We start from the raw sequence: 27,943 nt of genomic DNA, 5'->3' as shown, positions 1-27,943 counted from the left end.
TGTAACTGCTGGGGGATGGCAGCTCTCCCCAGGGGTGCGTGGTGGGCCTGGCAGGGTTCCCCTGGGGCCTGGCGGGCAGCAGGGCTCCAGAGGACCTTGTGCAGGGCCCGGCCCAGTAGGTAGCCTATGGCAGTGTGGGACGGGAAAGAAGGACTCAAAGAGCACAGGAAGTTCCACACTCCTCTTATCAACGGCCGGGAGACACAGGCAGGCCAGCTGTGCAAAGGCCTCTGCTTCCAGGCTGCACGATGCCCGTTTCCTTCCTGGGCCACATTCCAAAGCGTTCCTCTCGCTGCCCTGCCACAGCACCTGGCTGCTTCTTGAGGCTTCCCGGCCAGCGAACACACTGGAGCCATGGGCCACGGCCCAGTCGTGCCCCTCCCCATGAAATGGGAGCGCGGCAGAAGCTGCTGGCGACGGGACAGGCCCAGCTGCTCAGGTGGTGCCAGTGTGCAGAGCACACGGGGATCAGCGCTGCACCCAGTTCCAGCAGCACAGGCAGCCAGCTCCCAGGGCAGGGGTCCTCCTCCTCCTCCTCCACACCCTCCGGAGCCAGTAGCACAGTGCTTGCAGGCGGGATCCGGAGGGAGGCTCTGGTGCTGCAGCGCCCAGGATCAGCAGGGTTTGAGATGCCAGGGAAGCGACCGAGAGGCTGCGGTCATTCACCGTGCCTTGAAGGGCTGGAACAGAAAGGACCAGCCGAGGTCAGAGCGCAGATCTGCAGGGACCTGGGAGCCCCTCTGGTCAGGGCCACCCCTGCCCCCGCAGCTCTTCGTGGAGCCAGGAAGGAGGGAGGCAGGGGCGCTGGCATGAGCTGGAAGGTGCTGGCCACCGAGGCCCCACATGTCCCTGAAACCTCTCCCTGGCTCTGGCCACATGGGCTCCTCACCCACGCAGGGAGCGGAGCCCTCCACGGCCAGGGCAGGGATTGGAGCTGCCTACCCAGGGTCTTCCCTCCTCCCCACCAGCCCCCGCAGACACCCCACTGCCCTCACTCACCCTCGTAGATGACCTGGAGCTTCTCCTGGCACCCATCCCTCAGCTGCTGTCCAGCGATACCTAGGTACACATAGCCCGTCACAAATCCTACTGGCCTGCCCAGACCAGCAGCCTCGCTCCCCTCACTGGCCCCACGGGCCTGGCCACGAGCCCTCCTCCCCTTGGGCAAGGCTGAGCCCGGGCGCTCCCCTGAGCGTGAAGCCCAGGGTGCCTGCGAGGGACGCAACAAGGCTCCCACCAGCCCCCTGTGCACGGGCTGGGGTGGGAGAGGGTGGCAGGGAGCTCGGTGGGCACCCGGCCCCGCATCGGGCAGTCAGGGCTCTGCAGCCGCCTGGTGGATTCGGCAGCAGCCATGGCTGGGGCTAAGCTGCCGTGGGGCAGGGAGAGGCCCGCGGCGGGGTTGTGGCTCACCAAGGAACCTGATGGCCGCCTCACGCAAGGCCTCCTGTGGGCTCTGCAGGTACGGCAGGCTCTGGTGCAGGTACTCCTCTGCTCTTCTGCTGTTCTGCGTGAGCTGGAGAGAGCACAAGGGGACAGGGTTGGCACAGACCCTCCCCCTGTGCCCAGGACTGGCACCCCCTGCCTTCCCCTGGCCAGACACCCACAATGCCCAGCCAGCATCTGGCTCCTGCTGGCCTTTGGAGGGAGCAGAGGGCAGGGTGCTCCCCGGGGCGCTGCTGTGCCGTCCTGCCACCAAGGCCCAGCTGGGCCAGGGCTCTGTCGGCACCCCTGGTCTATGGAGGGGAAAGGGAGCCTGTGTGCAGTGCACGCAGGCAGCGCTGGGCTGCCGCTGTGGGTGGGGGCACAGCTGCTAGCCCCACGCGCTGGGCGTGGGGGGAAAAGGGCTTCTCCAGGCTGGGCGTGGGGCTTCGGGCGCATCCTTACCAGGCACTCGCCAACCTGGTACGTCTGCTCCCTCTGCATCAGCTTCCTGAGCTGCCCCCACTTGAGGAACTCGGCAGCTCCAAGGAGGGCTTCCTGAGATGCCTGCAGAGGAGCAGAGACCGGGAGGTGGCACCGCCGCCCGAGGGACAGGACCTGGGGGTCCCTGGGCAGGGCAGGGGGAGGCAAGGGCTGGGCATCCAAACTGCGGCCTCAGGCACCTGCAGGCGCCGCTGGGAAGCCCACGGGGGCTCCAGTGCTTAGGTCTTTGTGGCCGCGCACTGCTGCCCAGCTGTGCTGGATCCGGCAGGGCAGGTGTAGGAAATGTCCCTGCCCAGCTTCTCAGATGCTGCCAGCTGTGCGGCTGCCGGCAGGGAGGGGCTCTGAGCCCTGCTCAGGGACTCCAGAGGTTGGGCCCCAGCTGAGGCACTTTCAGAGGGCTTAGAAGTCCCCACCTGAGCCACGCTGTGGTCACTGTCGTGCAGGTGGAAGAAGAGGGGCACCAGGCTCCTTTGCACGTCCTTCCGCATCTGCTTTTTGTGGGTTCTGACTGCAACCTTCATGGCATCTCTGCAGAGGAGGATGGAGTGCTTTCGCACGTAGCTGGACTCCTAGGAGGAGAGAAGGAAAAGGGGAGGATCTCAGTCCTGGCTCCTCCAAGCCCACGGTGTGGAGGGCAAGGCTTGTGGCTCTCCCTCTGCAGTGAGGAGAACTCATGGGCCGGTGGGCTCAGGCCGAGAGGGCCGCGCCATCCCCGGGCCACGGACACAGGCCCTCAGGCATGCTAGCCAAGCCTCTGCGCTCCTGCCGCCTTACATTTTCAAAGAGTGGCAGGAGCATCTCAACCAGCTGCAGAGCGATGGTGAGAGCCGTCTGCCTGTCCACCAGGCAGAGCACGTTGCTGAGGACAGTCAGGGCTGCCGTCCTGACCTCACAGTCGTCATCCTGCAGCTGCTGTGAGACCCGTGGCAGCAGGTATTGAAGAGTCGCTGCCTGCGTGAAAGACACCATTTTGTTTTGCGATGTGATCGAGGACCGCACCGGCAAAAGCACTCTGCGTGTAGAGGGTGCAGCACCGGTCGTGCAGAGATCTCTCCGTGTGTGGCGCAGCCCAGGGCCTGGCCTGATGTGCTGAGGGGCTACTGACGAGGGCAGCGGGAGCGGTGGGCACCGTTCCCGCCGCTCCCGATTGCTGGCAAAGCCCGAGCAAGCCACGGCACGCACCATCGCCTGCAGCCCAGCCCCAGTTGGGTGCCCTCCCTGTGCCCGGCTGCCCCTGCTCACCTGCTCGGGTCTCCCAGAGAGCGTGACGAGGCTCGTAACTGCCATCCTGCGCAGCACCAAGTTCTTGCTCCGTAGGTGGATGTGGAGGACGTACAGGACGTGGTCAGTGACCTGCTCAAAGTCAGTGCAGCCTAGGAGCTGAAACGCAGGCGGCGGCAGAGTGAGAGCCTGGCACAGCCAGCAGAGCTCCCGGACGGCTCGGGGCAAGGCAGCAGGGCCAGTCACAGCCCAGGCAGGAGGCTGCAGGGCCCACAGAGGTCCCTCCCCGCCTCCCCTCTGCCCTCTGCCTCGTGCACGCAGCCCAGCTTCCCCCCACGTGCCCTCAGACAGGCAGCGCTTGCCAGCAGGCCCACCTCAGCGAAGACAGTCATGGCACCGACGTCCAGGTAGTCCTGCCTCTGGAGGAGGCCTACGGCCGCCCTCTCCCATATGGAGGCGCAGCAGTCTGGTACTTCACGCCGCAGCACCCTGGCCGGGGAAAGAAGGCACTGGTGGCACCGAGCTGGGCAGGCAAAGCTCTGTGGGACTGCGCTGCCAGCCCCAGCCATTACCCCGCAGGCCCGGGCACGGTGGGCAAGGCTGTGTTTGCACCTTGCGTCGCCTGCTCGCGCCCCACCGCCCACGAGGAAGGGGATCGTGCAGGGGACCCTTCCTCTCCAGGGGAGAAACACCCGGGCAGACCAGGAGAACTGGCAAGGCTCTCACCTAGTCAGCAAGGCGATACTGGTGTGGTAGGTGTCGGGGCTCATGAGCATGTCCCAGGCACCCTGCCTCCCGATCTCTTCAAGCAGGGAGGCACCGCCCAGGCACTGGAAGAGACCTTGCATGCCGCTCAGCGCGTGCCTGCGTGCAGAGCAAAGCGGGGTCACACGTGGAGCCGCGGCTGCAGCTCAGGGCCTGGGGCAGAGACCAGGGAGCAGGGGCAGAGCACCTGAGGCAGAGGGCTGTAGGATGGTTGGCCTCCCAGCTGTGACTGCCAGACCTGCAGCAGCCCTGCCGTGAGCCCTTCAGGCTGAAGGAGATCTGGACCACCACTGCCATGAAGAGCTCAGCTAAAAGGAACAGCACGCGGCATCGGCAGGCGGGCTCCTGGAAGATCTCGCTCATGGCACCGGCTACCTGCAGAAAACACCCAGGGACCGCTCTCACTGCAGAGGTGTCCCTGCAGCACCACCCAGGGCTGGGGCGAGCAGCTCAGGCGCCGAGCTGAGCTGAGGGAGATGCCAGAGCAGAGCCCAGCCCAACTACATGGCCTGGAGCCCACCGGTGGCGGCTCTCAGGTCTCAGCTCCCATTTGTAATATGGGCATGCGAGCGTTGGTGGCGCAGAGGGAGCCAGGCAGCCGCCCTGGCCCAGGCTTCCCGGCTGCCACACAGGCAGGAGGATGTGGGGAGGGGGGAAGACCACTGAGGGCAGCAGGGGCAGGGGCAGGGCAGGCTGCCTGGCTGTGAGCTGCAGGCTGAGCAGCACACACTGCCCTGCCTGGCGTGGCCCCGAGGCCCCTGTGCCAGGAGCCCCTGGGCAGGTCTGGGATTGGGGGCAGGGGGAGAGGGGCAGAGGGGCTGGAGAGGGGCACACAGCCCTGCGGGTGGACAGGTGGAATGGGCCTCCTCCAGGCACTCACAGCCAGGAAACAGCAGCAGCAGCAGCATTCTGCCTCAAACACGTGCAAGCTGGCACCCTCTTCCTGGGCCAGCAGGAGCTGCTTCAGCACGGTCTCCGCGAGGAAGCGGTCGGAGGCCAACATGCTCCACATGGCCCTGGCGGTGCTGCAGAGCCAGAGCACACTGTCAGTGGGGCTGCCTTGGTCACCAGCCCTTCTGCCTGGGCAGGCTCCAGAGGTCTTGAGCTGCCCCTGAGGCTGATGAGCCAGCCGCGTACCTGTCACAGTGCGGGGAAGCGTGCAGGAGGCCAGTGGTCACCTCCCAAGGGTACAACTGGGCCAGCCGGAGAAGGGTCCTCCTCAGGATGTCCTTGAGCGGCTGCTGGCTGACGTACGCCAGCTGCCCATGGATGGTCTGCACGACCTCACCCACCTGTGGAGGCAGGGGAGTGGAGTGGGCTGGAGCGCAGCCCCATATGGCCCCTGCTGCCACGAAGAACCGCTTGCCTCCCGTGGCTCTTTGCTGGCCTCCAAGGCCGCCTGTCGGGTGCTGCCAAGCCTCGGACTCGGGGTGGGGGCCACAGCCCCCGGAGGGCACGTGCACAGGGAACGTGGCTGCACGCAGCGTACCTTGGCCAGCTGCGAGCTGGGGTCCCTCAAGACCACCTCCAGCATATTGGCGATCGGCTGGGTGTCAGACACTCTTGGGTGCACCATGCCTTTCAAGACTGTGAGGATGAAGTCAGTCCTCTCAGTCTGGAAGAGGAAGTTCCCAAATATCTGAGGGAGAGAGAGAGGGAAGAGGTGTCTCACTGAACACCCTGGTTGCAGGGCTCAGCTGAGCAGCGGGGGCAGCTCTGGAGTGAGGAAGGTGGGGCAGCACTGGCCCCTTGCCCCAGGACAGGTGCCTGCTCTGGGGTGATTGCAGCCACAGAGGGTGTGGAGAGGAAGCTGCTCTGTGGCCTGAAGGAGGGCAGCGGGGCAACAGGGCCACGGTGTGCTGTCTCTGCCAGCAACCAGAACTCGCTGGTGGCCAGCATGGCCGTAGCTGCTGCAGTGACGCTGGCTTAAGGCCTTTGGCTACTCCCTATGCAGAAGCGGTGGGACCCCGCAGCCTGATGTGCGGAAGGCCGTGCCATCCCGCCCGATGCACTGGTTCATCCAAGTGTCCTGCCAGCCCCATGGCCAAGACCCCCAGCAAGGGAGGAGCTCGTTACCGTCGCCTCGTCAGCGGACTCCTTGGGCCCCAGGGTGGTAGCGCTTTCCCGCTCCACTGGCAGGTTTGGATCCTCCCATGCTGCCTTGCTGCCTGGGCAGGAGGGGAGACACACAGTGAGCGGCAGGACCAATGCAGAGCTGCAGACAGCAGGCGAGGGCATCAGGGAGAGCGCTGTGCCTGGCTCTCCGTTGTGTGGGCAGGCGGAGATGTGCGAGGGTGGCCGTGGGCCCCTCCCCAGGGGGAGGAAGGGAAACGGCCTCCTAGGCTACAGAAGGGCAGGAGGGGTCGGTGTGGCTTTCTGCTTGGCAGGAGGAGGAGGGGAGAAGCCCCGGGATGCTGTTGCCATAGGCCCTCCAGCTCAAGGGTTCTCAGGCCGGTCCCCAAGGCACCGCTCCAAGGTGGGCTGCGTGGGGCCTGGGCTTGGCGCGGCATGGCTGCTACCCTGCTCCAGCCTCAGAGGAGTTTGCCGCTCCTTCCTCTAGCAGAATAGGGGGGCCAAGGCGGTGCGGCGCCTCGCCTGGGCCCTTGTGGCAGGAAGGCCCCAGCTTCTCTTACTGTGTCGCAGCAGAATGAAGCGGTGGAAGGCACGCAGCGCCTCCACAGCTCCACGGCTGATCTCCTGGTCCTGCTCGGCACAGGACAGGGTGAGGTGCCCCATCACCTGCCCCAGGAATGGCAGGGTCCTGAGTTTGAAGAGGAGGGTGGTGCCTGCTGTGAAGTGCGAGGCCTGTGGGAGAGAGGAAGGAGCTGTAGCAGGGCCAGGCTGCGGCAGATGGGACAAAAGCCCTAAGCCCTGAGAGCAGGCCCCGGGGCGAGTGCTGCATGAGGCAGAGCTCTGGAGGGCTGTGCCTCACATTGCACCCCGTGGAGACCCGTCCTGCGGCAGCCGCAACAGGGCGAGGAGCGTGCTGCCTCCCTGCGAAGGGAGCCCTGGGAAGGCCTTGCCTCCCATCGCCATGAGGCCATGTGACTGGGGTGCCTGCAGGAGGACAGAGAGCCTGGCTCTGCTGGTCCCTCACAGTGGCATTCAGCTGCAGGAGCCCTCCTCCCACGCTGGTGGGACTCTCCATCTCCCCTTGGCGGGGTGCAGCCAGGCGCCCTCTCCCCCTGCCGGGTCCTTCTGGCAGGCTGCCCCAAGGCCTGGCACTGCCCTGCCCAGCTCTCCCCAGCACGGGCAGGGAGGGCCTGCGGAGCTGCAGCAGGAGCCCCAGGGCCAGCGGGCTGGGGAAGGGGCCGGGATCAGGCCGTGGCAGTGGGGAGGGTGAGGACCCGAGAGCCCCGCAGGCCCTCAGCACTGAAGCGTCTGGGCAGCAATGCAGGGCCTCCCCTGGAGCGAAGGGCTGCCAGAGCCAGGCCCGCCAAATGCTCCCCTGCTCGGGGCCAGAGCTGGTTCCCAAGAGAAAAGGCACGGGTGAGAGCAGCATCCAGAGAGAGGGGCAAAGGCGCTGGCATCTGGCTAGTGCTGGCACAGGGCTGTGCCCTGCTGAATCCCCCGCCCGACGCCAGGCCTCCGTGGCAGGGAGCCCGGAGCTACCGGCTACTCTGGGGCACCAGGAAGGGGCGAGGGGTGCCCAGAGGTCTCCTCTACCGCAGGCTCCTTACCTCCAGCATCGAAGCGGGCCTCATGCACCGGCTCAGGCTGACAATCCTCCTCACAGCACTCCGGCGCGTAGCCACATCCTGGCTGGCTGTGAAGGGCACCAGGGCCTGAGGAGGGGAAAGCTGCTGGTCTGCCTTGGGAAACAACAGCGGCACCCGGAGCGGTGGCTCTGCCAAGTGCCTGGCGGGGTTTGTGCAACGTGCCACCAAAGCTTCCCCTGGCCAGGAGGAAGGCCTGGACCGGGGTCTGGCCGCCTCCTGACTTCGGGGACCATTGCCGACAGCTGGGCACCCGCTGCAGTCAGGGAGGCAGCCGGATCCTGCCCCGCCAGCCACCCCTGCCCCTTTCCACGTGATCCTCCAAGAAGGGCCGCACGCCCCCTCTCCAGGAGGACAGGAACCTGCAGGGGGTCCTGCACCAGGGAGGCTGTGCTATGGCCGTGGGGAGGCCAGCAGAAGAGTACTTCAGGGCTGGGCTCCCCTTGCCCCGTGGCCGCATCCCAGCAGAGCTCCACCCTGCTGTGGCCTGGGGAGGAAAGCGGGGATGGGGCAGGGAGCGAAGGCAGTGGCTCAGCAGTGCCAGCTGCCAGAGCAGGGGGCCTGGGAAGGACACTTGGACTCCTTCGACTGCTGTGGTTCTGGGCTGGGGTGTGCATGCTCCAGAAGGCCACGTCTCTTTAGGGCAAGGCAGGGAAGAGACCGCGTGAGCCCTGCTCTTGGCAAATGGCTGACCTGCAAGAGTTTCTCGACTATCATGGTGGTGGTCCTCGGCGAAGCCCTGTGCATCAACACCATGAGCATGCTGTCCAGGGTCTTCAGGATCTGCAAGGGGATGCAGCGGGTGGCACACTTGCCCTGGCCCTTCTTCCTTGCAGGAGGTTGGCCTTGAATGCCCTCCACCTGAGGCGTGCCTCAGCTGCCCTCTGGTGCCCAGGAGAGGCCCCAGCATCCCCCCAGTCTTCCTTCTCTCATCTTCCAGCAGCCAAAGCCAACTGGGGAAAGGTGCATGGGGGCCGACTGGCAGGCTCTCACCCCACACTTGCCTGAGCATCAAGTGAATCACGGTCGTGCTCTGTGTTCTCTGCTGAAAGAAGATGGAAGCCGCTGGAGGCGCAGTGGCAGACAGGCTGGTCCCGCAGGCCTTGCGTATTTTTGCTGCAAAAAAAGAAGGTGCCGGTTGGATGCCGGGGCTTCCACGTCCGGGAAGGTGTCCGCTAACGTTGTGGCTGGCAGTTGCCAGGGTGGTACCCGTACAAGGTGGGGAAGGGATGCGTGGCGGCACCACCTTCCTCCCCCGTGATGCTGAGCCAGCGACAGAGGGCAGTCCTGGCCAGTGGAGCCCGAACCCCTTTCTGTCTCCTGCCTCTCCCTTCAGAGGAAAAGGCAAGAGGCACCGGGGAGCCCTGGAGCACCCTGCAACCTGCCATGAGGCCCGGCAATGGGCCGAGCAGGAGGGTGAGCAGAGGCCCAAAGAGCGCGCTGCCAGGGTCCTGCCAGGATAGGAGGTGCCCGGTGCCATCAGGCCTGTGCCGTGGGGATGCTCTGGCCCGGCCACGGCCTGGGGCAGGTACCTCACTGCAGCGATGACAAGCACAGCTTGCTGCCGTATCGCGGCGTCCATGCTGGGAGGGAACTCCTTTAGCCGGAGGACCTGGAGAGGGAGAGCACACCTGGATGGGGCACAGGAGCTGCCAGTGCCCGCACCAGTGTGCAGGGTGGGCAGAGCCCCGCTGTCCCCAGGCCAGCACTGGCACCCCCGCTCCGCAGTCGCCCCATGGCAGGCAGGGCTGTTCCCACGGAGGCCTGTCTCCCGCTCCCCCTGAGCCCAGATGCCCGAGTGCTGTCCTGACCGCTGGAGCCGTGCTCGGCCAACTTTGCCCCCCTCCCTCAGCCCTGCTGGGGGTCCCCTCACCTCCATTTTCTCCACCAGCTCACATGCTGCTCTGAAACTAGGCAGGTACCTGCCCTGCAGCCAGGCTCTGCAGAGCGTGCAGATGGAGGCCAGCACCCTCAGCTTGGAGGCCTCTTCCTGACAGTCCGGGAGAAAAGAGAGAGAGAGGGAGGGAGGGAGGGTGAGGGGGCAGAGGCACGGCCAGCAGGAGCAGGGGCTCGAGGCGCTGCAGTGGTGGTGCAGGGGGGTGGGAGGCGAGCAGCTCTGCACGGGCAGCAGCCCTCCAAGAGCCCGCGTGCAGGCAGCGGAGCTGTACGACAGCACCCAGCTGGGAGCTGCAGGCAGAGCCTTGCCGCCAAAGGCTGCGGTTACCCTTTCGGTGCTGTTAAGGAAGGCCAAGAAGTAGTCGTGGGCTTCCTCCTCATCGCCCTCCAGCTGGCAGCTGGGGGCAGTAGCAGCTGCACCTGGTGAAGAAGAGCAGGGAGAGGTGTGGGCAGGGGCAGGAGGTAGAGGGAAGAGAGGGGCCCTCCCTCCAGCCCTGCGCGCGCTGCCCTCCTGCCCCTGGCAAGCCCTGGGCCAGGGTGCTGGTGCCCCCTCTCCCCCAGGATGCCGCTGGCAGCAGGGTGGGAAAGGTCCCAGCCCCGCAGCACCTCTGCCTCCTGCCAGCCCAGCTGCCTCTCCCTGCCCTGCTCTGTGCCCTGAGGCAGGAGGTGGTGCCCTGGGGTCCCGTGGATACCCACTTGTGGAGGGGATCTCCTGACTGGGGCTCTTCTCCTCCTCCTCCTCCTCCGCGTTTAGGGGGGGGCTGGCAGAGCCCAGGTCCTCGCTGGGCAGCTCGTGTTGCCTGGGGCTTTCTGAGTGCTGCTGGTCCTCAGCGGCCACCACAGCCCTTTCCTCCTCTGCCCCCCTGGGTGCAGAGCTCCTGCGGGGGGAATCACGCGCCACCCTGCGGGACGGAGGGAAGGGGTGAGGGTGTGAAGGGGGCAGCCCACGGCAGGCGGCCCCACCCCGCTGCTGCCTGGCCGGAGCGGAGAGGAGGTGGGGCGGAGGAGCAGGCCAGGCACAGGCGGGATCTCCCGCAGGACACCGTTTCCCAGCGGGCAGTCCCCACCCCGGCGCTGGCACCGGCTCTCCTGCCCCCAGCCCCTTCTGGAAGGGCCCGCCTGCTGGGCCCAGGTCCCCGGGGGTCCTTGTGGCGTTGGCCCAGCCCCAGCCCTGCATTCATACCCGGTGGGGGCGGTGGAGCGTTGGCGACGCACCCTGGCCCTGGGGCCGTGGTGTGCCCGGGGCTGCAGGGAAACACGTGCTCTGTGCACAGGGGCTCCTCCACGAGCTGCGCGGCTCATGGCCTTCTCTCGTGAGAGTCCTGGACACTGTGGGGCTGCCGCGCCAGTGCTGGGCACCTCTAGCTGCCACACAGGTAGGTCACAAAGGGCCCTGTTGTGACCGGCCACTGGGCCAGGAGGGCCAGGCTGTCCTGCCCCGCACTGTGACACGGCATCTCCCAGGGATACTGACCCGGCACTGGTTCTGGCTGCAGCCTCTGGCCCCTCTGCATGCTTCCCCTGCCACGGTGTTACGGTTTTGGCTGGGAGGGAGTTGATTTCCTTCACTGGAGCTGGTACAGTGCTGCGTTTTGCATTTAGGATGAGAATAATGCTGATAACACACTGATGTTTTAGTTGCTGCCAAGCGGTGCGAACGCTAGTCATGGGCTCCTCCAGCTTCCCAGGCCCTGCCAGGGGCACAACAAGCCACGAGGGGAGGGGAGGGGGCACAGCCAAGGTAGCTGCTCCACACTGGCCAAAGGGATATTTCCGTATCATATGACGTCACACCCAGTATATTAACTGGGGGGAGTTGGCCGGGGAAGCAGCAATCGCGTCTCGGGGACTGGTGGCGTCAGTGGGCGGGTGGTGAGCGGTCGCATCGCTTGCTGTTTGTTTGGCTTTTCCCCCTCCCCAGGTGTCGCCTCTCTCTCCCTCTCTTGTTGTTTTCCTTCTCAACATACCATTACTGTTATTATTACTATAACTGTGACTGGTTTGTTTTAATTATTAAACTCTTTTTTAAATTCTTACCTCAACCCATGAGTTTTCTTACTTTTGCTCTTCCGATCCTCTCCCCCATCCCGCTGGGGTGGGGGGGAGTGAGCGAGCAGCTGCGTGGTGCTGAGTTGCTGACTGGGGCTAAACCGCGACGCACGGGCAGCACTGCCCAGCACTGGCGCTCCCCCTTTGGCTAGAGGCCTGGAACCTGGCTCTGCGGTCGATGGGCTTCCTCTTGCACCCTGCCCGCCTCCCACAGAAATATGTCCCAATCCCTGCCATGGGCAGGGACATCTTCAACTGGACCAGGTTGCTCAGAGCCCCGCCCAACCTGCCCTGGAACATTTCCAGGGATGGGGCATCCACAGCGTCTCTGGGCAACCTGTTCTGGAGTCTGCGCTGGCTTGGGCTGGGATGGAGTGAATTCTCTCCACTGTAGCTGGTAAAGTGCCGGTGGCACACTGAGGCTGTAGCTGCTGTTAAGTAGCGGCTCAGCGTCCCTAAGTAGCGCCTGTAGTAGTCGGGCACCTTTCCAGCTTCCCGTGCTCTGCCAGGTGGGCAAGGGGCCGGGAGGGCCGCGGCCACAGCCCAGACAGCTGGCCCCAACTGGCCATGGGATATTCCATACCATGTGACGCCACGACCAGTATATTAAGCGGGGGAGTTGGCGCACAGGGAGGCGGCTGCGACTCAGGGACTGGTGGCAGCGGGTCGGCGGGTGGTGAGCAGCTATGTCACAAGCTGTCTGTTTTGGTGGTTCATTCCCCCTTCCCCCCGGCCCGGGTTTTGCGTCTGTCTCAGTAGTCTCCTTTTCATTGCATTATTGTTGTTGTTGTTGTTATTAGCATTTTATTTTAATTATTAAACTGTTCTTATCTGAACCCACGAGCTTTCTCACTTTTACCCTTCTGATTTTCTCCCCCACCCCGCTGGAAGGGGAGTGAGCGAGCGGCTGTGTGGGGCTGAGTTGCCGGCTAACCTGCTCTGCAAGGGGCGGTGGTGGGGGCAGCGCTGGGGCCTGCGGGGCTGTGGGCCTGCGGCAGGTACCGGCGTGCTGAAGGTGGCCGGGGCGGTGGCACGATGCCGCCTGCCTCAGGGCTTGTGCCCGGTGGGGGAACTTGTGCGGTTTCTTCCTGTCCCTGTCAGGCGGTCGCCAGAGGCCACCAGTGGAAAATGGCAGCGCTGCCCCGGGCCAACCATTTCCAGGCCCTTGTGCGGCTGCGGCAGTGGGGCTGCTGGGACTGCTGAGCGTGGCCTTGTCTCTCAGCGGTGACAGGGCTGGCGGCACCATGTGGTTTCCCTGGGATGCGATGAGGCTCCCCAGGCACGTCGTCCCGCTGCGTTACCACCTCCTCGTCCATCCTAAGCTCACCACCCTGACCTTTGGTGGGGCTGCCGTCATAGAGGACGTAGTCCCCCGGCAGAGCGGAGCGCTTGTCCTGCCCAGCAGGCGCCTGCACGTCACCAGGGCCGACATCGAGGCCGGGAGCGCCTGCTCGGTGAGGGAGGCACGGGTGCTGGAGCACCTGCCCGTTGAGTGGGTGGCGTTCCTCACTGCCGAGCCACTGTGGGCTGGGCACAACTACGCTCTCAGCACCCAGTACTTTGCAAATCTCTCCCAGTCCTTCCATGACTTTTTGTGGCGGTACAGCCTCCCGGGCCACTCTGACTGAGATTGCAGCATAAGCACTGGTGTGCTGTTACCTTTGTCACAGGTAGTGGGACTTGGGTGCCAGGCACCCTCTGGCTACACCTGGCAGATGAATTATTCTGCAAGCAGCTGAGAGAAGCCTCGTGATTGTTCGCCTTGTCCTCGTGGGGGACTTCAGTCTACCGGATGTCTGCTGGAAAGACAAGACAGCGGAAAGAGTCTAGGAGGTTCCTGGAGTGCTGCTGGGGAGAACTTCCTGACACAGCTGGTGAGGGAGCCAACTGGGGAAGGCGCCCCGCTGGACCTGTTGTTTGCAAACAGAGAAGGGCTCGTGGGTGATGCGCTGGTTGGCGGCCATCTTGGGCGTAGCAATCATGAAACATTAGAGTCTTTGATTCTCAGAGAAGTAAGGAGGGGGGTCAGCAGAATTGCTACCTTGGATTTGCAGGGGGCAGACCTTGGCCTCTTCAGGGGGCGCATTGACAGAGTCCCGAAGGAGGCAGCCCTGAAGGGGAAAGGAGTCCAGGACAGCTGGACATTCTTCAAGGAGGAAGTCTTAAAGGCGCAAGAGCAGGCCGTCCCCATGTGCCAACAGACAAGCCGATGGGGAAGAAGACCGGCCAGGCTGACCCGAGCGCTTTGGCTGGAACTCAGGGCAAAAAAGGAGAGTTTATGACCTTTGGAAGAAGGGGCAGGCAAATCAGGAGGACTACAAAGGTGTAGTGAGTTTATGCAGGGAGGTAATTAGAAGGGCCAAAGCCCAGCTAGAGCTTAATCTGGCTAGTGCTGTAAGAGACAACTAAAAATACCTCTATAAATACCCTAGCAGCAAAAGGAGGGCTAAGGGGAATCACCAGGTGCCTTTATTCAATGTGAGAGGAAACAGAGCGACAAAGGCTGAGGTACTTAATGCCGCCTTTGCCTCAGTCTTTAATCGTAAGACCAGTTGTACTCTGGGTACCCAGCCCCTTGAGCTGGAAGACAGGGACGGGGAGCGGAACGGAGCCCCCATAATGCAAGGGGAAATGGTTAGTGAGCTGCCACACCACCTAGACACACACAAGTCCATGGGGCCGCATGGGATCCACCCGAGAGTACTGAGGGAGCTGGCAGCAGTGCTCACCAAGCCGCTTTCCGTCATTTATCAGCAGTCCTGGCTAACCGGGGAGGTCCCAGCTGACAGGAGATTAGCAAACGTGACGCCCCTCTACAAGAAGGGCCGGAAGGAGGATGCGGGGAGCTACAGGCCTGTCAGCGTGACCTCGGTGCCAGGGAAGGTCATGGAGCAGATCATCCTGAGTGCCGTCACGCAGCACGTACAGGATAACCAAGTGATCAGCCCAGACAGCACGGGTTTAGGAAGGGCAGGTCCTGCTTAACTAACCTGATTTCTTTCTGTGACATGGTGGCCCGCCTCGTGATGAGGGAAAGCCTGTGGATGTTGTCTACCTAGACTTCAGTAAAGCCTTTGACAGTGCTTCCCACAGCATTCCCCTGGAGAAAGTGTCTGCTCATGGCTTGGACGGGTGTACTCCTTGCTGGGTGAAAAACTGGCCAGAAAAACAGAGAGTTGTGGTGACGGAGCTAAACCCAGCTGGTGGCCGGTCACGAGCGGGGTTCCCCAGGGCTCAGCGTTGGGGCAGGTTCTGTGTAATGTCTTTACCAATGACCTGGACGAGAGGATCGAGGACACCCTCGGTCAGTGTGCCGATGACACCAAGTTGCTCAGGAGTGTTGATCTGCTGGAGGGTAGGAAGGCGCTGCAGAGGGATATGGATGGGCTGGCTGGATGTGCTGAGGCCAAGTGTATGGGGTTCAGCAGCCGTCTGAACATGAGCCAGCAGTGTGCCCAGGTGCCCAAGGCGGCCAACGGTATCCTGGCTTGTACCAGGAATAGTGTGGCCAGCAGGAACAGGGAAGCAATGGTCCCCCTGTACTTGGCACTGGTGAGGCCGCACCTCAAATATTGCGTTCAGTTTTGGGCCCCTCACTACAGGAAAGACATTGAGCTGCTGGAGCATGTGCAAAGGAGAGCAACGAAGCTGGGGAAGGGTCTGGAGCACAAGTCTTATGAGGAGCGGCTGAGGGAGGTGGGGGTGTTTAGCCTGGAGCAAAGGAGGCTGAAGGGAGAGCCTATCACTCTCTACAGCTACCTGAAAGGAGGTTGTACCGAGGTGGGGGTTGGTCTCTTCTCCCAAGTAACGAGTGATCAGATGGGAGGAAACAGCCTTCAGGTTGCGCCAGGGCAGATTTAGGTTGGGTATTAGGAAATATTACTCCACTGAAGGGGTTGTCAGCCATTGGAACTGGCTGCCCAGGGAAGTGGTTGACTCACCATCCCTGGAGGTATTGAAAAGCGGTTCGGATGTTGTGCTTAGAGACATGGTTTAGTGGTGAACTGGCAGTCGTAGGTTAACGGTTGGACTCGATGATCTTGACGGTCTTTCCCAAGCTATACGATTCTGTGTATTCTGTGAAATAAAAGCGAGCAATTCATGAAAGTCACGACAAAGGAGTTTCTCCCTGTGGGAGCAGCCGGGGTTAGGTGAAGAAAGCTGTGGGCAGTGAGGTGGCGTGTGACAGCGAGAGACCGCTGTCGTGGTGGGACACGTGCATGGCTGACTATGGCTCCATTTAGTGTGGGGGGCCTCTGCCCCTGCCCGCTTCCCCACTGGCCGGGCCCACTCTTGACCCCTCCCAGCGCCCCGTACACGCCCCGGGGAGGAGCTGCTGCTCTGGTCAGCAGGGGGTGGAGAAGCAATGGGGCTCCAACATGGCCAATCTCACTGCACACGGCTGCTGGGCTTGGCCAGGGCCCAGGCAGGGCCCCGCTGCCCTCCAGAGATCCCCAGGGCCTCTCAAAGCCCTCTCAGGGGCACGTGTGGGGCCAAGCAGCCCCTGCAGAGAGCCCCAGGGACTCTCCTGGGCCTCGCAGGGCCCCATGGAAGGCGCCACAGGGCCGCTGCAAGGGCCTGGGGAGCAGTACGGCTACCCGGGGCTCCACGTTGGGCGCAGCAGAGCCCTTCCAACTGTCTGGGGAAGAGCAAGGCTCCACAGAGCCAGGTGGGGGCCCTCCTGGTGCCCTTGTGGGGGCCTGCGGGACAGAAGGGCTCCCCAGGGGGCAACCAGGATGCCACACATGCCCTACAGCTGTCTAGGGGGTGGCAGCAGCACTCCATAGTTGTGCGTGGAGGGTCTGGCATGGTTGCCCTGAGTTCCACACTCCTTTTATCTACGGCCGGGAGACACAGGCAGGCCAGCTGTGCAAAGGCCTCTGCTTCCAGGCTGCACGATGCCCGTTTCCTTCCTGGGCCACATTCCAAAGCGTTCCTCTCGCTGCCCTGCCACAGCACCTGGCTGCTTCTTGAGGCTTCCCGGCCAGCGAACACACTGGAGCCATGGGCCACGGCCCAGTCATGCCCCTCCCCATGAAACGGGAGCGCGGCAGAAGCTTCTGGCAAGGGGACAGGTCCAGCTGCTCAGGTGGTGCCAGTGTGCAGAGCACCCGGGGATCAGCGCTGCACCCAGTTCCAGCAGCACAGGCAGCCGGCTCTCCCAGGGCAGGGGTCCTCCTCCTCCTCCTCCACACCCTCCGGAGCCGGTAGCACAGTGCTTGCAGGCGGGATCCGGAGGGAGGCTCTGGTGCTGCAGCGCCCAGGATCAGCAGGGTTTGAGATGCCAGGGAAGCGACCGAGAGGCTGCGGTCATTCACCGTGCCTCGAAGGGCTGGAACAGAAAGGACCAGCCGAGGTCAGAGCGCAGATCTGCAGGGACCTGGGAGCCCCTCTGGTCAGGGCCACCCCTGCCCCCGCAGCTCTTCGTGGAGCCAGGAAGGAGGGAGGCAGGGGCGCTGGCATGAGCTGGAAGGTGCTGGCCACCGAGGCCCCACATGTCCCTGAAACCTCTCCCTGCTCTGGCCACATGGGCTCCTCACCCACGCAGTTCTGAGCTGAGATAACTATAAATTTCAGGATCTATAACGTGTAAAATTAAATCCCACAACAATGCATAAGTGTCCTCATTGCAAGCAATTTTCCATTCACAACCAGATAAAATTAAAACATACTCAAGAGTGGAAAGAGCAAGCCTGCACTGTAACACCCGTGACTTTATTGGGTTTTGCCTGTGCCTGGACTGAGTTTTAAAACTTGGTCCTCTCACTTCACTTTAACAAGTTTCTCTGGCCAACATTCTGTTGGTGTAAACAACTCAGCTCCCAGTTCCTGTGCACGTTAGTCACCTATACCTGTGCAGAAATCATCTTTGATAACCTTAAGATCTCCACTCCACATCTAAGCTCTCTGGTCACGTTTCAATTATTGACCAGGTTAAGAGGATGAATACCTGCAGCAGTTAGCTCATTTACCGGCTTCTGCTTCTTGGCGTAATGACCAGCATAAAGGATTTTCCGTCATCCTACTAAAGTATGCTTGTAAATGGACAAGTTCTCAACACATACTGACCTAATGGGTAGACAATGCAGTTCGCACCGCAAGCAGAGAGGCAGAGGTAGCTCAAGTCTGATCGACGACCGAGTTGATTCCCCTTTAGAGTAATTTTACTGAGAAAGCGCAAGTGCTTCCGAACGTGCTCTGGACGACGTTTTTAGTCATACAGTTTAGCTTTAGGTAGCCCTGTGCGGAGCACGGAGTTGGACTCCATGATCCTCACGGGCCCCTTCCAGCTTGACATATTCTATGATTATGCAAGCAGGAAAGTCACATAATTTGAATGGTGACTCCCCTGAGTATCAGCACCTTTACACGATTTCTTTGCCTCAGTTAGCCATGGCTTTTTTTTTTGCTTTTTTTTTTTTTTTTTTCTTTCTTTACAGCTCAGACTGGGCTTCCTACAGGTCTTCTGTCAAGGTACTCAAGTCCGCTCCAATTCCAGCCTAAAAAGCCATGCCACTTGCTGAACTAATCCTGCACTCCGCAGAGCTCTGATTGTTACGCATCCCAAAACCATTTCTTTTGTAGATTGGCTGTCAGTTGCCCCGGGCCAGAGTAGTCCTTGAACGCTCTTGAGGCATTTTCGGGGTTTTTTTGGGGGGTATATGAGACTCTTAAGTGAGAGAAGGAGAAAGAGGCAGAGGAAGCCAGAGGCCTTAGCCCCCGTAGCTCCTCCTCACCCACTCACTTACTGGAAGCTTTATCAACCTAAATTTCATGCCAGCTTAGAAGTGGTTGGTAGAGGCGTGCGTATGACGTGGAACAGCAGCTGTTCAGCTGCATCAGCAGGAGTTTGCAGGGAAAGAGAACCAATGCCTGAATTCTGTTACCTGCTATTTATTCAACTTCTGTTGATTGTGGTGTCTTACGCTTCCTCCTCATTTTGGAGGAGGAAAGCGTAACAGCAGATGCAGGATCCTGCTTTTCCTAGACATGAGAACAGCTGACACTTAAGAACATTACTTTTGGCAAATCAAACGACATCGTTGCAATTCTATTCCATGCAATACAAGGAGAAGCCAGATGAATCCAGCCCACCAGCAAGAAAATGCGTCTCCTGAAACTCAGTTTCCTATCCTATTACAGGACCAAGCTAGAGTACTGCTAAGGCTGATCAAAGGTGGAAGCAAAACCGCAAAATACCGATAGGAAAAGTAGCAAAGCGTTAACAAAAGTCAGCAGATGATAGCACCTTTTCCCCCTAGGCACAGCTCAACGGGTTCCACCAGGAGAAAAGCAAAGGCCTCGCACAACGCTTATCAATGCCTTTTCCTAGTGTGTTCTAGGACCGTCAATACCTACCGTTATCTTCCTGTAGATAGTCATGACATTGTCATCATCAAAGGGGAGAAAGCCACACAGTAGAGCATACAGCAGTACTCCCATGCTCCAAATATCTGCCTAAAAAATCAGAATGGGAGTTCACAAACCTGATCTAAAAGGCCTTAGAGACAGGTAACATTGTTCCCCTTTAGCAAACTCTGCCTACAACTCATGAAAAGTAGGCTCCATAATGCAGGACAGAACCCGCATATCCCAAGAGAAAGCCCACAACCCAAATTCAATTTTCAATTCCCACAAGCTGGGGCACCACTAGACCCAATATCCTCTCCTTAGGTCACCAAACTGCTGAATTCCTTCAACCTACAAGATTTCACTGGCAAAAATTAACCGCCAACAGCGCTCAGTCGGCGAGGAGCACAGCGGCGGCAAGGGCAAGTCCTGTGGCTCAGCACTAGATCAGGGCAGGCAAGGCGGTTCCTCGATCCTGACAAGCCTGGGGGTGAGCAGAGGGACCCATCAGGAGCTGGCAGCTCTCGCAAGCGACGCTGACGTGCAGCTGACGTGGCGTGGAGCGTTGCCAGAAGCAACGGCGGGAGATTTAAACGGCCCCAAGGAGCGTGGCGCACAGGACGGGCAAACAGGGCGTGGCGTGGCAGTTGGCACAGGCAGGGTGAGCAGGAGGGACTCCGGCAGCCTGCTTGTAGGTCTTCAGTTCAGGCAAGTGCTTTGGTCTCTGGCGAAATGGTGGGCACTCGCCTCAGAGCTGAAACCACTGTTCCTGCAGCAGAAGCCCCTGAGATGTCAGACGCGTCCAGCCAGATGGGTTTGGTAAGAAAGGAAATGTCAGTACAGGCAGTGGGTTGCAGCAAATGCCCAAACCCCTCTCCTGATGAAAAGGGAAGTACCTGCACGAGGTGTGCACAGGTTGATGACCTGTCACGTCAGGTGGCCGAACTGCAGGAACCGGTTGAGAGGCTGCACAGTGTTAGAGGAGCTGAGTCAGAGATAGGCAGGTGGTTTCAGAATCATGTTCCCGTGGCAGACACCTCCGAGAATGAGGCACCACGGACCCTGGTGACTCTCAGAAGCAGGATTCCACATCAGCCTGCACCCTCCACCATCACAATCAGAAACAGATAGGAAGCCTTAACGACTGAGGACGCCCATGAGCAAGGCCTGCAAAGTCCTCTGCAAGGGGAAAATGTACCAGCAAAACACCGTGGACATCGTAAAAAGAAACGACGAGCGCTCGTGGTGGGTGACTCTCGGTTGAAGGGTACTGAGGCACCCATCTGCCGGCCTGACAGGGAGTCACGAGAGGTATGCTGCCTTCCAGGAACCAAGGTTCGAGATGTGGCTGAGAGGGTGCCACAACCCCTCAAGAGAACCGACTACTATCCACTGCTACTATTTCTTGTAGGCATGAATGACACCGAGAGCCGTAACCTGGGTAAAATCACGCAAGACTTTTGAGCCCTGGGGGAGCAAGTGAAAAACAATACTGTGGAGTTGGGGATCCTGCTGAGCATGCCGAAGGTCAGCTCTAAGACAAGGGTTCTGGATTTTAGGAGAGGAAACTTCAGTTCACTCAGGGCTCAGCTGGGAGGGATTCCATTGGGATGCTTCCAGGGAAGACAAAGGAGCTAGTGAGTGGTGGGAGTTCTTCAAGAACTCTCTGTCGGAAGCACAGAACCAGATTATCCCCTCTAAAGGAAAGGGAAGTAAGCGGAGCAAGAGGCCCCCTTGGCTCAACCATGACCTCCTGGGTCTACTCAAAGCCAAAAGGGAAGCATACCGGAGATGGAGAAGTGGAGGATTATCCCTCGAGAGCTACAAGGGCATTGCCAGAGCGTGCAGAGATGCAGTTAGAAATCAAAAGCCCAGCTCAGATTGAAACTGGCCGTAGCTGTCAAAAATAACAAGAAAGGTTCCTTCAGGTATGTCAGCCACAAGCAGAAAAAGAAGAAAAACGTAGGCCCGCTGTTAAACAGATTGGGAGAGTCAATCACCAACGATGCTGAAAAGGCAGAGGTCCTCAACACTTCTGTCACCTCTGCCTTCACCAACAGTGTCGGGTCCCAGGCTTTGGGAACAAAATTGCCGGTTGATCCAAACCCCGACCCACCAGCAGGGAAGGAAGAGTCAGCACATGAATTATTACAGGAGCTTGACCCCTACACATCGATGGGCCCTGATGCCACCCACCCAAGGGTGTTGAGAGAGCTGGCTGACTTCATTGTAAGGCCGCTCTCCATAACCTTTGAGAAGTCGTGGAGAACGGGGGATGTCCCAGAGGACTGGAGGAAGGCAAATGTTACCCCTGTCTACAAGAAAGGCCCGAGGGAGGATCCAGGTGACTGTAGGCCCATCAGCCTTGCTTCAAACCCTGGGAAAGTTATGGAACAAATCCTCACAGACTGGGATCCACCCAGCTGGAGAGCAGCTCTGTGGAAAGGGACCCGGGGGTCCCGGTGGACGGGAAGCTCAGCGTGAGCGAACAGTGTGCTGCTGCGGCCAAGAAGGCCAACAGGATGCTGGCTTGCATCAACAAGGGCATCACCAGCAGAGATAAAGAAGTCATCATCCCGCTCTACTCAGCTCAGAGCTAGAACTCATGTGGCTGTCTGTTTTACTGTCTGGAGGAGGTTATGCTGTCATATAAAAAGAAAGGTATGTTTTGTTTTCTTTCTATGATATAAAGGTCATGTAGAATGGACTGAAAAGTGAACGAATTGGGATTCTCTGGTCACTGAGCAAAATTTAGTAGTAATATTTTGTTTTCTGTCCTATTAGGGAGACTCTTTCTTAAGGAGATTCTTTGATGCCGTGGCAGTGGATGCATGAAATTCATCACATCGTGTATCTACTCCTGTGGAATATCCAGCTCAAATTTTAGAACTGATTGGTAATGATGTTTCCTATGAGAAGGTAAATACATAACTGCTATAGGTGTCAGTTGTACGGCTTGTACTATACAACTGTATTTTACTGAGTACACCCCTACACATAAGGCATCCCTGACACATGGTGTTAATAACTTTATGACTTGAACACTTCCTTGTCCGAGACACCTGGGTGCATTCAAATGGCAGCTGCCTCTTCCATTTCTAAAATCAGGAAGCCTTTACTTCTTCTCTCTGTTCTGTATCAATTTAGACTTAAATCAGTTTTTTAGGTTCTTAACCCAAGGAGTATTTTTTGCTGGAGCCTTACATGGTGCTGCCTTGTAGACTAATCAAAATAATAATAACGTAACTTAATCAGTCATGTTTTTAGGAGTAGTGATCACAAAAAAACGAAGTCCTGTTTCAATATACATAAAACCCGATAATTTTTTAACCAGAGACGTACAAAAGCGAACGGTTACGCGGACTAGTGCCAAACTAGCGGCAGTTTTTCTGAAACAAACACCTTGCCAGCTAAGCTAATTTTGTAAACACTTTGCCCCTCTTCTTTTTTTTTTTTTTTTCCCCCAGGGATCTTGTATATTAAATATGCTGAGGGACTTCCTGACTGCTGATGCCTTTAAAGCTGGACTTGTCCAGTACCTGCAGAAGTACAGCTATCAGAATACAAAAATTAAGACTGTGGAACAGCACGACAAATGCCAGTATTCCTTAGTCTCGTTTTTTTCAAATTTCGTAACTTCTCATGACTAATGTGTCTCTCTAATATATTAGTGAAGGCTGTGACCACTACTTATGGTTATGACATCAAAGAGAGATGACCAAAACTTTTTTTCCCCTTTCAGATTTGCCCTACAGTAGGTTATGATCAAAATGAACTACAAGGTGGTGGGTTTTGCAGACGCCAACAGTCGCCTTCAAATGCAGTAAGCATCTAGTTTTCTACCCATCAGTATCTAGGAGTTTGACGCGTTACCTGTGCCCTCTCACATTACCATTCCACGCCGTGGCCTTGATACGTGCATGTCGTGGTTTAGCGGCAGCTCAGCCCCACACAGTCGCTCGCTCACTCCCCCACCGGTAGATGGGGGAGAGAATCAGAAGGGTAACGCTCGTGGGTTGGGATAAGAACAGTTTAATAATGAAAATTAAAAGAAACAACAGTAGAAATGCAATGTAAAGGAGAACAACGAGAGGCGCAAAGCCCCGGGGGAGGGGGGAAGGGAGGGGAGGGGAGAGGGGGAACGAACCGCCGGAACAAACCGCACGCGCCGCAGCCGCTCGCCGCCCGCCGACCCGACGCCGCGCCGCCTGCGCGCTGCCACTGCCCCCCCTCAATATACTGGTCATGGTGTCACATGGTATGGAATGAACCTGCCATTGGCCAGTCGGGGTCAGCCGCCCCCACCATGGCCCTGCCCCTCCCAGCCCCCCCTGCCACGCCACGCGGCAGAGCGCGGGAAGCTGGAAAGGTAGCTGACCCCCACAGTGAGGAGAATTAACCCCTTCTCAGCCAAAACCAGCACAGTGCACCTTCCAAAAGCATTCTTTGCCACTTAGGCGTGGGTCTAGGGAGAGTGTAAGATTCTTCAGTGTCATTGGAAATCTGTTTTCCCTGAGGTTGGACAGAAATTCTACCCCTGTGCCAAGGGCTGGCTGAAAACAGCAGTACTTAAAGAGCTGCCATTACCTATATGAAAACGTCCACAAGAAAACTGGCTGGAGAGGTTGTGGTATTGTCTACGCACACCTGTGCAGAGCTTGCAAACACCCAGCAGCTTTTTGGGTTCTTACGCACCCATTTCTGTTTCACTATCAGTGTACTCCCATCTTCCTCCTCTTCTTAGGCGTCTCCCTTTCCCCCTTGCTAAAAACCAGCACTGGGCTAAAGGACAGACTCCTGCAGTGAGGGCAACGACGGACGCTGGGATGCTGCAAAAAGGTTTTCCCCTGGTTCCGTCTGTCACCTCAGAACGACTCTTACTCACTGGCGTACCGCAGGGTTCATCAAAAATTCTAACTGGAATTTTTCATCACAGTAATCACTATGTTTCTGAAAACTCTTGTCCTTATGCCTTAATCTTTCAGCAGCTTCCCTACACAACGGGGGTCCACAAGTTAAACTCGGTCCTACTTAACTGCGATACAGCTTTGAAACCAAAGGAAAAGGGGAAAAAACTGTGGCTGGCTCTTGATCAGACTGCGAGGGCCTTCACGCAGCACCACTGACAGGTACTTTGCGGGTCTTTTAAACACATTCAGTTTTAATAGGCCAACGTTGGGGGTTTTTTAATCATTTCTAGGGTTTCTTTTGTCTTGCAAGACCCATTCTGATAGCAGCAGTAATAACAAAAAGTTACAACAACACAGCGTGTTCTTGGAAACTTTATTAGTGTGACACAGGTTCTCAGAGACTGCAAGGTACAGTTAAAAGTCTACATATCCCCAACTTAAGTCTCCGGGCCGTCTCCGTCTGCAACACTACATGCTAGAGGCTCATTTTGGTATCAGAACAACTGTTGGTATGACCTTCCTCTGCAAGCTAAGGGTGAAGCGGTACATGTGTAAGGATGTGCAAAAGGGGTTCTGCGGGTTATGAAGACAGAGGAAAACACGGAGGCACTTGGCACACCTCACTCGCGACAGCCCTGCCTGCAGCAGACTTACGAGAGGTGCCTGCTCATGCCTGGTCTCTCGCAGAGCAGGTGAATGTGACGCTGTTCCTTGCAGCTTTAACTTCCACCCTGTTTCTGCATTCCCTTCTGGAGTGCGAGGAACAGGAGCAAGGACCAGAAACGGTGCGGGATAAAATTTTAAGAGGTCTGCCTGTTGACCTGAACTTCTCTTTGACCTCTGCCTAGGCTCATGTGCCGTCTTTCTTTCCTCTTTCGTGATGGTAATGGTGTCATTGGTACACCAGGATTTGTATTTGTTCAGTCCAGGAGACTGCAGAAATTACGAGATAACAGTACAGATACGATTGGAAATAGTAAGAAAGAAACAAAAACAAAACAGAAAAACACAAAAACCCTAAGACCCTTATCTGGTGTGGTTTTGTTGTTTTAACTACAGTTAAGGCAGCATCCAAAATACCTGATTTATTACTAGATACGCTCGATGAAGCAGTTAATCCCCAGTTTCTCATTCTTTAGCTACCCCCAGCTTACCTACGCTTTCCTACCAGGAACCAGCTTGAGGAAAGACCGTACAGCCAGGCAGAGGCGGGCTGAGGACAGCTAAAGCTCATTATATTCCAGAATACGTAGTGCACTCACTGCAACACTAAAAAGGCTAGCACTTACAAATTATTCTGAGATTTACAGGCACTATGTGGAGACTCTGTGCAAAAGTCTGCAGATTCTTTTCTTTTTTTTTTGGCATTGCTTCTCAGTTATGAAATATATTTCTTGCAAATAGAAAGCGTTCTTTCTCTCTGAAACCGAAGAGGATGACAAAGCAGTCAAAGTAGATGAGTATAACAGAAAGAATGGTGGTGTGGTTTGATGAACGGCCAGAGAAAAAAAGAAATAAAAACCACCTTAGTCTACTACCGGGAAAAAAGAAAATATTACAAAGTCCAGCAAGTATGGCTGTACAAAAACCACCCAGAATAACCACGTGCTTTTTGCATCAGCTTTTGTTCTTCAGGAAGAATTATCCACCAAGGCAGAGAAGACATTTTACGTGAGGCACCGAGACCCTGGAGGGAGGAAAAAGGAAGAAAATGTGAGTGCTTATCCTCTTTCACTGGGAAAAGAAAGTCACAAAATAAACCTGGGCGGAATTATTGGGAATGTAAGCCACTAGTGACAGAAACAGATCCAGGAAGGCTTAATACCGCAGGAGACCAGGTATTGTTTGAAGGTGATGCTGCAGCGAGGGTAGAGCTCCACTGCCGATACACCGTAACAATGCATCTTTGCCTTGCCCATTTGAAGTTCGCTGCCAAATCTTCTCAGGGGCTTTCGCTCGTGTAATCACTCACACTGCCAGGACTGCCTCTGCAGTCAGAGGAGAGGCTCCTCTGCAGGTTCTCCAGAAAGCCACAACTGGGACCCTCCTGGCTGGCAGGTGGGTGGACGGAGCCCGGCACTGGGTGTGCCCTTGCCTCTCTCCTCCACACCCCGGGACACCCTCCAGCCTGAAGCACTGTATCAAGCATCAAAGCGTGGTTACGCGAATACTTCCATGAACTAAGGATGGTGGAAGACTCCGGTCACTCACTCCTGTGTTAAGGGTGCGATCAAGCTCAGTACAAAGAAGCCCGGGGGGGCAGTGGAACACGGGCACAGAGCGAGGCTGTGTTCGTGCCAGGGAAGCCGAGAGTGGGGCACTGAAACCTGCTCTGCCTGCCAGCCTGGCTGCGGGGCTTTTTTGTCTGTTCTGCATGTTGTCCCAGAGTTAGCCTGGTGCAGGAATAATGACATAGCTCACTGCCCTAGAGACAAAAACAACCGGTTGATACGTGCTTGGTCTTCATTGCTCTTTAAAAAGGTCTTACTAGGGAAGCAGCACGTCATGCCTTGCAATGCTTTGGTACAGGAACCTAAAGGGATTTAGCTACATGAAGGAATTCTGCACAAACTGTGCAGGCAAAAGGCGTGAAGAAAACCTTTCCTGCCTAGGAACGCTGTACTTCAAAGTCATTCCAAGTGTTGTGTCTGCCAGCCTCTCTGATCCTGTCTTGGTTCAGCTGAAGTCCACAAAAGTCAGCTTAGTAACACTAGCACGAGTTGCCTTTGTGGTAGTTCAGAAATAGGGAAGAAGAAATCTCACCCAATCGTCTTAACGTTTAGCTCGTTTTCTGCTTCTCAGATTTGCCGCTGGAGGACCGTCCATTAGCCTAAAGAGCAAGAGAAGCATGAGATAGTAAGACACTGTGAGCTAAGCCAAAACCTGAAATCAAGCAGTGACAGACACTCATCAGAATCACAGTTCAGACGTAAATACGATCTGCGCTTAGAGAAAGTTTAACAACAGTATCTGTATCTTCTGTTGAGTACAGACGTTCTCCATTTTCCTCCATCACTCACTTTGTTTCGGATACAGAGGGCTGTGACCTCTCCATAGCCTGTTTCTCACCATCCTTTACCCATGCCCGCAATCCAGCCCCAACTCAGAACATTAAAAAAGACATCCTTCTGAAGACGAGTTAAAGACACCCCCCAGTTTTACACGGAAAATTGAAAGGCTGTCGTTACACAGAAGGCACGCGCAGCCATTTCATAATAAAGCTTTTTCCCACCAGATTCGTTCTGCATACTTATTTATGAATATATATAGGTTTTCATGCATTTTTTAAAATAAATTATGATAATAACTTGAGAAAAGGACATGTGGTCGAAGGAGTGTATTCTAATCGCTTTTAGAATGCTCTTATTTAAGACTGGCAAGAAAAGAGAGAGGTGATGGGGATCCCGAGGCAGCTATAGGCATGTGAAGTGTCGCTCCTGGATCAGCAAATACGGGAATGAGGAGCCTGCGGAGCATGCATGGAGCCCCTGTAGAGATCGCTCTCTCTGAAAGAAACGTATTTTGTCGCCCATTTACTGAAAATTTCCCTTGAAATAGACGGGTGCTTTTCTCCTATGTACACGCTTACAAAAATGGGCAAGTTCAACCTATTGATGCAAAATGCTGCCCAAAATAACATCCATGTAACACGACTCCAAATTCCAGTTGCCCATCTTTCACAGTTACGGTGTAGGGTAGCCGTGCCTGCCTGTATTATAATATGCATGTTTCTACCTTTTTAGGATCCTTGACATATGCTTCATCCTTCGGGTTCGTTTTCCTGGTCGTTTCTTTTCCACTTTTGTTGTACACTGCAAGGACAAAAAATAATTACAGTTACAAAGAGAATGGAGGATTTACGGCTCCTACTTTGACATCTGCCGTAACACATTATTTTACACATGGTTCGTAAGGTGGGAGAGCGCTCAGTGCAGGATGCGTGCATCCCATTGCTGCCCTTAGTCCGCAGCAGGCTGGAGTCTGGAGCCTCGTCTGAAGATGGGGAGACCGGGGCACCAGGAAGCGTACACAGAGAGAAACGCTGGTATAAGCAGTAACGCTGCAGCAGACGATTTAGCTGCAAAGCCCGTAACCAAATAAAACAGCACTTAA

At 57.5% G+C, this 27,943-nt stretch overlaps 3 protein-coding genes and 1 pseudogene across 6 annotated transcripts in view; 1 reads left to right on the top strand and 3 right to left on the bottom strand.

The window, feature by feature from the left end:
• Positions 1–119: 119 nt before the first annotated feature.
• On the bottom strand, positions 120–8,430 carry LOC142050082 (maestro heat-like repeat-containing protein family member 7). Its single transcript, XM_075078413.1, has 17 exons — positions 8,319–8,430; positions 7,590–7,694; positions 6,543–6,714; positions 5,986–6,077; positions 5,399–5,548; positions 5,047–5,201; positions 4,790–4,934; positions 4,097–4,284; positions 3,871–4,008; positions 3,519–3,633; positions 3,166–3,303; positions 2,698–2,874; positions 2,337–2,492; positions 1,885–1,986; positions 1,411–1,513; positions 1,000–1,059; positions 120–680 (listed from the first exon to the last, which is right to left on the bottom strand). Exons 1-17 carry the CDS (start codon positions 8,385–8,387, stop codon positions 469–471), a joined length of 2,277 nt encoding a protein of 758 aa, XP_074934514.1. The 5' UTR covers positions 8,388–8,430; the 3' UTR covers positions 120–468.
• Positions 8,431–8,599: 169 nt separating this feature from the next.
• Positions 8,600–12,238, bottom strand: LOC142050083 (uncharacterized). The gene is made up of 5 exons (XM_075078414.1): positions 10,996–12,238; positions 10,218–10,423; positions 9,499–9,941; positions 9,158–9,237; positions 8,600–8,741 (listed from the first exon to the last, which is right to left on the bottom strand). Exons 1-5 carry the CDS (start codon positions 11,301–11,303, stop codon positions 8,615–8,617), a joined length of 1,164 nt encoding a protein of 387 aa, XP_074934515.1. The 5' UTR covers positions 11,304–12,238; the 3' UTR covers positions 8,600–8,614.
• Positions 12,239–12,605: 367 nt separating this feature from the next.
• LOC142050477 (endoplasmic reticulum aminopeptidase 1-like) lies at positions 12,606–24,046 on the top strand (annotated as a pseudogene).
• A 140-nt stretch (positions 24,047–24,186) lies between these two features.
• LOC142050080 (calpastatin-like) overlaps positions 24,187–27,943 on the bottom strand; it is a 29,058-nt gene continuing 25,301 nt past the window's right edge. For all 4 annotated transcript variants that reach the window (XM_075078411.1, XM_075078412.1, XM_075078410.1 and 1 more), the window contains 3 exons: positions 27,566–27,642; positions 26,594–26,660; positions 24,187–25,517 (listed from right to left, as the gene is read on the bottom strand). In XM_075078411.1, the coding sequence (XP_074934512.1) occupies positions 26,603–26,660; positions 27,566–27,642 (135 nt within the window). In that variant the 3' untranslated portion in view covers positions 24,187–25,517; positions 26,594–26,602. The remainder of the gene's footprint in view (positions 25,518–26,593; positions 26,661–27,565; positions 27,643–27,943) is intronic.

The sequence above is a fragment of the Phalacrocorax aristotelis genome, chromosome Z, assembly GCF_949628215.1.
Source record: "Phalacrocorax aristotelis chromosome Z, bGulAri2.1, whole genome shotgun sequence".
NCBI classification, from domain to species: domain Eukaryota; kingdom Metazoa; phylum Chordata; class Aves; order Suliformes; family Phalacrocoracidae; genus Phalacrocorax; species Phalacrocorax aristotelis.
The sequence above is the reverse complement of the archived record's forward strand: the minus strand, read 5'-3'. Positions and strand labels throughout refer to the sequence as shown.